At 47.2% G+C, this 7825-nt stretch overlaps 1 protein-coding gene across 2 annotated transcripts; it reads left to right on the top strand.

The window, feature by feature from the left end:
• Positions 1–468: 468 nt before the first annotated feature.
• Positions 469–6855, top strand: Tmsb4x (thymosin, beta 4, X chromosome). 2 transcript variants are annotated; one of them, XM_006528759.1, is made up of 4 exons: positions 469–618; positions 4604–4842; positions 5897–6011; positions 6413–6855. In XM_006528759.1, exons 3-4 carry the CDS (start codon positions 5912–5914, stop codon positions 6445–6447), a joined length of 135 nt encoding a protein of 44 aa, XP_006528822.1. In that variant the 5' UTR covers positions 469–618; positions 4604–4842; positions 5897–5911; the 3' UTR covers positions 6448–6855. The 2 variants fall into 2 exon arrangements, with proteins under 2 accessions (XP_006528822.1, NP_067253.1); NM_021278.2 differs by lacking the exon at positions 469–618 and having other exon boundaries at positions 4730–4842; positions 6413–6854.
• The last annotated feature ends 970 nt before the right edge of the window (positions 6856–7825 follow it).

Genomic DNA, 7825 nt, shown 5'->3' with positions numbered 1-7825 from the left:
GTCCTCTGGTCCGGAAGGTGGCCGGCTGTCCCCGGCCCACGCAGGGTGCTGCCTCAGCGCCTCTGTGCTTCCGCCTGTTCCAGAAGCTGTCAGGTTCTCTGGCGCACCCTCTCACCTGTTCAGACTAATTTCCTAAGTTCGGCGGGTCCCGGACCAAGATGGCGACCGCTGCTGCTGTGGCTTAGGTCGCCTCCCCAGCCGGGCGGGCACCTGTCCTCCGGTCCGGAAGGTGGCCGGCTGTCCCCGGCCCACACAGGGTGCTGCCTCAGCCCCTCTGTGCTTCTGCCTGTTCCAGAGGCTGTCAGGTTCTCTGGCGCACCCTCTCACCTGTTCAGACTAATTTCCTAAGTTCGGCGGGTCCCGGACCAAGATGGCGACCGCTGCTGCTGTGGCTTAGGCCGCCTCCCCAGCCGGGTGGGCACCTGTCCTCTGGTCCGGAAGGTGGCCGGCTGTCCCCGGCCCACGCAGGGTGCTGCCTCAGCGCCTCTGTGCTTCCGCCTGTTCCAGAAGCTGTCAGGTTCTCTGGCGCACCCTCTCACCTGTTCAGACTAATTTCCTAAGTTCGGTGGGTCCCGGACCAAGATCCAAACTCTGCATTTCAATGAGGCCATTTCTAAGGTAACTGCTCTGAGTCCCAACCACATCACTGGGGTTTCTGTATGATCTTGGCTTAGTGGGTTTGTTAATTTCTCTATAATTCCCTCATCTACAAAGTGAGGGAAATAGCGGGCCTCCTTATCAGGTCTTCTGGGATACTGCAGGGAGAGCTCCCAGGATACAGCAGAAAGTCAGAAAATGCTGGCTCTTACCACCGCTCTTATTATGACCATGCTCGCAAGCAGTATTATTCTTCAGCCTGTTACCTTCCTTCCTTTCAACAACATTTCCTGCCACTCTCTTTCCTCCCATGCAAGTCCCTTGCCAAACTCACTGCCCTCTGCAAGACTCAAAGATTCTGTTTAAACCGGCTCTCCTAGCTGGGAGGCCGAGTAACCACTTGGAGGGGATGTTGTAGAGGCAAACTCAAGCTGCAGAAATTCCTTCAGATCAAGAAGAGGACAGGGCAATTAGCAATGCTGCACATGCACGGGGCAGGGCGCGGGGAGCTCTTGATTTTGTTTGTGCTTGCCGGTTTTCCTCCACTCATTTTTCTCACACTGGCGGGGGGTGAGGGGGGAGCCCTTTGTTTTACTGTACTGGAGCCACAACGTGGAGCTGCCATGGGTGAGAACTCTAGAGAATGCTGGAAAAAGGTCTCTTCAGTGAACCTAGTGGCAGGAGTCGAAGGAAGGAGATAGACTTTTAATAGGATGTTTGCTTTAGAGAAAGTTGCTTAAATTTTATGAGCCTCAGTTTCTTTCGTAGTAAAATGAGGAAGTCTGTATCCAGTGCATAGAGGATGAGAACTGAATCCTAGTCTATATGCAAAGGCTTCAGGGACGTACAAAATCCCTCCTTTGTCCTTTTCATCTTCTGTTACCTAGGGACTCCTGGCTGTTCACAGGGATTTAGCTTCTCCCGGGTACAAGGGGGCGGGGTCAACTGTAAGGAAGCGTCAGAAGGAAAGGTGGCAATTGTAGGAGCCCCCAGGGGAGTGTGGGCTGCAGGCAGGTGGGGCAGATGGTAGGAGGCCCTGAACTCAGACAAAAAGAGCTGGGTTTGAACAAGCAAAGAGCTGACAGCCCTGCCCTGCCATGTCCCTGGCTCCTCCTCTTTTTCCTTCTGATTAGTATTCCGGCCAAAACTAAAAAAGTTTCAGATCATAGGACTCATTTTCATAAGCTCAGACTTCTATGGGCTGTCGCTCCATCATTGGAAATGCACACAATTTTGGCCTAGGCCCACACTGGAAAGCAAAAGAAAACAAAGTGCCAGCTCGCGCCACTTCCTGGATCCCTGAGGCATGAGCTTCCACAGGGAGGGGCAACTTCGTTGGCTTGTTTCTCACAGGGTGCCATGACCTGTGAGCTGAGAGAGGCAGAGTGCTTGTGAGGTGGACTCTTTGCTTGCCTTTCACTGGAAGGCCCCAGAGAACAGAATCCACCATGCAGCTGAAGGGACCAGGGCCTCTGGAAGCTATTATTATTATTATTATTATTATTATTATTATTATTATTATTATTGTATCTTCACATCTTTGTCTTTGTCCCTTTAATTGGAATTGAAAACTCTCACCTCAGTGGTTATTGTGCCCAGTATATGCTAATCTTCTTCTAAATGCTTCCTTCCCTGAAGCAGCAGTTATCCCTGACATCTGGAATATTAATGCTAAGTAGATTCAACTGTCTGAGATGGAAACCGGTTATTCAAGTCATCTGTTAAGGAACTGACTTCAAGTACTGAGAATCAACTGAAGCAGTGTGATGATGGTTAATTGAGCAAATACTATCTTCTAGGTGTCAAGAAACAGGCTGGTTTAGTAGCATCCTCTTGCCTCTACCTCCTGGGTGCTGGCATTTCAGGCGAGTCATGCCAGGCCTGTTTTATGTCACACTAGAGATTGAACCTAGGGCTTGGTGCAGTCTAGGCAAATGCTCTGCCAAATGAGTTATTTTTATTTGCAAAAAAAAAAAAAAAACCCACAAAATATCTAATTTTCACTGGTAATTTATTAGATAAATGATATCGTCAAGTATTAGTTATGCAGAAATATGTAATGAAATATATACATTTCCCTTTATAAGAGATGAAATGCCAAATTACTTGAGGTTTTTGTTAATGGCAAACAAGAACACATTTATTCTTTTCTTCTCAACTTTCTATTTTAAATAAGAAGAGAACACAGTGCTCGCCATTGTCCCAAGAACTTGATCTTCCCACAACTCCTACAGTTCCTTATCACCACTTGTCCACTTTACAGAGAAGAGTTAAGAGAAGAATGATCGACAGGAGGACCCGGACACTTTTAAGACAAACCCTCTTATTTGCATTTCATTTTATCCGGATCACCCTTTCTTTTCTATTTTTCTGCCCAGTGGGCAAGGGAAGCCCGTTTACAGAGGACTCAGTTCCCAGGGCAAGTTGCTTCCTCTCTTACAGGCTGCCTGCTCTTTTTCAGTCAGCAGCTAAAATAATCTGCCTGCTACGCTGTTACGAAAGTAGAAAATTCTAGATGTTTACAGATTCCACTCTTCAGTCTCCTCTGGCCGCATAACTTCTGTAAGGGCTAATCTTTCCTAAGGCAAACAGGCAACCAGGGTCAAGGCGATAGCATTCCTTTGTCATAGGAAGACACGTACACGGTGACAGCTGAGTGAAGGAAGGGACACTGGAATCCAATGACCCACCGAAATGGTGTCAGTGTAACTGCAGCTGCCAAGCAGAAGTCAGAAATGCACCCTGCAAGATGTGTTCTGTGTTTCAACAATGCAGTGAACTCCCTCCAAGTGGACATGGGGAGAGAGAGGATGTGTTACCAGAGAAGTGACATCTAATGCGCGCTCAAACAGGTCTAGGGCCCCATCCAAAGGGCAGAAAGGCAGTCTCCCAAGTAGAGCATTAACTGGGGAACCACATGGGTCACCTGCTCCTCCCTACCCCCATCTCCTTCCTCCCAAGTAAAAGGGAAGTAGATGAAGAAATGGGGAAGTCCAAGCTGCTCCAGCAGCGGCAGTTTAGGGTCCCTAATAACACTTGACATTACCAGAGAGGCAAAGCCTCTGCCATAAAAATGCTTAGCAAAGGCTTTCTGGAAACATCCCTCCAGGGCACAGAAAAGGAGAAGGAATGTTTTATAGTTCTCTGTGTCTCAGATATAATCCCAGCGATGCCCTTTTAAAAATATCCTACGGAGCTACCTCCAACCACCTGCCACTTGCAGGCACAAGCTTGGTATCTGTAATTACTTTTTAGTAGCAAGTGGGTCCCTGCGACTTACGGACTCAGGTGCCATTTTGAAACCGGCACATCTCTACCTGAATCGTCCACATGTGTTGCAGGGAAAACCTTCCCTTCAAAAGCTAGTTCGCGCTTCAGCTTCAATCCTCAGATAATAGAGCTGATGGACTTGTGGTCTTTGGGAATCCTTGGCTCCCATTAGCAATCACTTTTAATTGATGAAAATAAGAAAAGGAAAATGAACTTCCTTATTGTCAGTCAGTAACAGAAGTTGACTTTGACTTAATTTTGAAGGGGCCGGCTGTGTTCTCTCTGAAGCCCCCTTACACCTAGCAAATGTTAGGCACTTGACTCGATTGCTCACGGAAATTATAGCAAACAATACAAATGCTGCGGCGCTAAAACTTTTCTTTTAAAAATCCACTCAAGGATCCTTTATCGCCCTCTCAAATCAAGGGGGAGACAAGCGAGGGAGACAAAGAGGGCCGGGTGGGGCTGTCCACTGGTCTGAAAGCTGAGTCATTGGAATCAGACCCCAGCAGCTCTTGTATGAGGGACACCTCACCCTATCTTGGGGGCGTTGGCTGCAGACAAAGCCGGTTTCAAAGTAAAGAAAAGCCTGTCCCCTTAGGTGCCACTCAGGCCATTAGTTATCACGCATTGAACCTTAAGAACAGGTTTGGGCGGCTGCTGCAAAAGTTCATGATAATAAAATAGACGTCAAATGGGGGGGAAAGCATTTTGAAGGCGTTTGTTCCTTTTCTAGTTCCGCCATCGATGTGGTTCAAAGGCGCTGGTGAATGGGGATGTGGGGGTTGGGAGGGGGTCTGACAGCCTCCGAACGCCCTTCCGGAGATGCGGCGCGAAGGAGTTAAGCCGGACTACGAGTGACATCACCTCATTTGCATAGAAGCACACATAAAGCGGCGTTCGCCGCGCCCCTCCCGACAATCCGCAGCGGCTTCTGAGCAGATCAGACTCTCCTCGTTCGCGCAGCTCGCTCGGGTGAGCCCCAGGGCCCCTTCCTTCTGTCCTTCCCTGCCTGTCCAGCGCAGGCACTTGCCCCTCATCCTCCTCGTCCTTAAAGCCAAGTCCAAGGCATGGTAGTTTCGGGGAATTGGGGGGGGGGGATGCTAAACTCTTCCAGATGCCGAGTAACGGGAAGGGGAACTTGATTAAGAAAGAGAAAACCCCATAAAATTGGGCATTCTGTTGCGCAGCTTAGAGGGGAATTGTTTTTTTTTTCTCCTCGACCCTCTCTCCGAAATATTTTCCCTTGCCTAGCTAGCTGTAATTAATCAGAATTAGAAAGATCCTTTGTTCAAACGCTCTGTGCTCCCCTTAATCGCCTAATGGCTTCGAGGGCTGTTATCTGTGGCGGGTTTAACCTTCCCGGCCTTTAGCGTGAAAATTCGGAAGCCCTTGCAGACGAATGTATGCAAAGGCCGTCAAAAGGCCCCTGTATGCAGATCAAGATGCTTTTGCGAGAAGTGGGGAGGCAGTTTTGTGTGCCAAGGCAGCATTGTTGGACTAGAGAGAGGAGAGGAAGCGAGTAGGGCGGTGGTCGGCAGCTGGCGGCGTCAGCTCCCCCGCCTTTGTGAGGAGGAGAAAGCTGGACCGCCTGGCATCTTTTGGAGAGCAAGCCCTTCTAGAAAACGGAGATGCGTATTGCGACCTTGGCTCCTTTTTAAGAGATTTTACTAGACTTTCCCCCACTTAAACTGGAAATGGCTTCGATCTATCCAGACTTTAATTTTTTCAAAGCTGCAATGTTAACATTCCGCAATGGTGAATTTTATTATACGGGAATACTCACCTTTGACTATTTCCACCTTCGTTCTTTGAATCTTCCCTTTGGGAATATTAAGGGGGAAGATTTTTTTCCTATAGAAAGAGGAAGATCTTTAGAGAGGACTCGACAAGGAAAGCACACAGAGGGAGAGGCAGTAGGATTTCAGGCTTTGGGCTTTCCGGCGGGGTGGGGGTGTGCTTTTGGAACTGGGAGAGGCGAGGGTGGGTGGCTCTTTCTTAGCTCTGGTCTTGGCTTTTGTACCTGCAGCTCCTTCCAGCAACCATGTCTGACAAACCCGATATGGCTGAGATCGAGAAATTCGATAAGTCGAAGTTGAAGAAAACAGAAACGCAAGAGAAAAATCCTCTGCCTTCAAAAGAAAGTAAGCTGTTCGCCCCCACCCATTTTCAGAACGGGCTGGGCGGGAGCAGAGCAGAGCGGGGAGCAGCGGCCGGGAGGAGGAAGGGAGGGGCAGCAGGGAGGATGGGGGGGGGGGCTGCGGGGGAGGAGTCGACAGTTTGATGATGATGAATATGGCCTGCAAAGGTTAATTAAAAACTGTTTTGCAGTCAACAAGCGCCGGGCTCTAGTGATTTAATAATGGAATATTTCATATTCCATATTGTGCATATACATTTATTGGGTAACTGTACTTCTGTTTAGCATGTCTTGCTTAGCGAGGCTGCTATGTGTCTTTCTAGAATTTTTATAGGGTTTTTAAATGGAAATCATGTCATTTTATAGAATGCTCTAAGTCTCCTTTTTTTTTTCTTTTCTTCACAGCAATTGAACAAGAGAAGCAAGCTGGCGAATCGTAATGAGGCGAGCGCCGCCAATATGCACTGTACATTCCACGAGCATTGCCTTCTTATTTTACTTCTTTTAGCTGTTTAACTTTGTAAGATGCAAAGAGGTTGGATCAAGTTTAAATGACTGTGCTGCCCCTTTCACATCAAAGAATCAGAACTACTGAGCAGGAAGGCCTCCCCTGCCTCTCCCACCCATCTGATGGTCTGGCTAGCAGAGAGGGAAAAGAACTTGCATGTTGGTGAAGGAAAAAGCTGGGTGGGAGATGATGAAATAGAGAGGAAAATTCAAGATGGTCAAAGATGTCCTGCAGGATGTAAAATGCAGTTTAATCAGAGTGCCATTTTTTTTTGTTCAAACAATTTTAATTATTGGAATGCACAATTTTTTTAATATGCAAATAAAGTTTTAAAACCTGATTGGTGTGTCTGCTTGGTGACTGGAAGGAGTAGTTAAATGAGTGATAAAACCCTTGCAAAACTGCCTTGCCTCTTGGTCACTGGGACATAGAAGAGACAAACGTAAACTGCCTTGGCCTAACAGCTCTGGCTTAGTCCAGGTCTGTGAAATACCCTGTCTATAGCAAATGATTGGGAGGTCATCATAAGAGTTCCTCATGGGTTACATGGAAGAGTTAATGAAAATATTTGAAATTGGTATAGCCACCATGGTTGGAAGAAGGGGGCTGTGGAATGAAGGGGTAGGGGGGAGGAACTCACGTGTAGTTAGAGCCTTTCAGGAGTTTTGGAAAGCCAACATTGAATTTATTACATATCACTCAACGCAAAGGGTGTTGGTTTGGTACACTAGCATTAGGTATCAACATGAACTTGGCTAACCAACTATCTGGTATTGAACAAGTGGAATTTAGGGTAAAAATAGTATTTGCTTTAGAAAGGAATTTAGAATTGGTTTGTCCTTGTCTAGCGGCCAGTTTGCAAATGAAGCTCAATGTTTAAAATCGGCTTTATTAAAGTAAACGTGTTTACCAGTAAGTGATGATCTGAACTTAGTGAAATCCTCATAAGGAATGCTTGAGCTTAGAGGACAAATGCAGGACAGGTGAAATCTGGGCCAGATAACCATCGGCTGACCCGAAGGGCTTGAGTCCTCCTAATCGGCAGTCATCTGAGCTGCATATTTAATTGGCGGGTACACGCAAAGTCCTTGTTCTGGCCAGGCCACAACATGTAGAAAGGGAGGAAAAACGAGCTATCACTTGTTAACAGTAAAATGAAGGTACTTGAAGCTCCTTCATGGATGACTCTGTTCTTTCCGAAGGGTGCAGATCTATTAAGCCAAATAAAGCAATATTTTAAGATCATTAGCTTACACAATATCTCAGCAAGGCTGAAGCATACAAAGCAAATGTCCACAGGAGGAACTTTT

This window comes from Mus musculus, chromosome X, assembly GCF_000001635.26.
Source record: "Mus musculus strain C57BL/6J chromosome X, GRCm38.p6 C57BL/6J".
Taxonomy (NCBI): domain Eukaryota; kingdom Metazoa; phylum Chordata; class Mammalia; order Rodentia; family Muridae; genus Mus; species Mus musculus.
The sequence above is the reverse complement of the archived record's forward strand: the minus strand, read 5'-3'. Positions and strand labels throughout refer to the sequence as shown.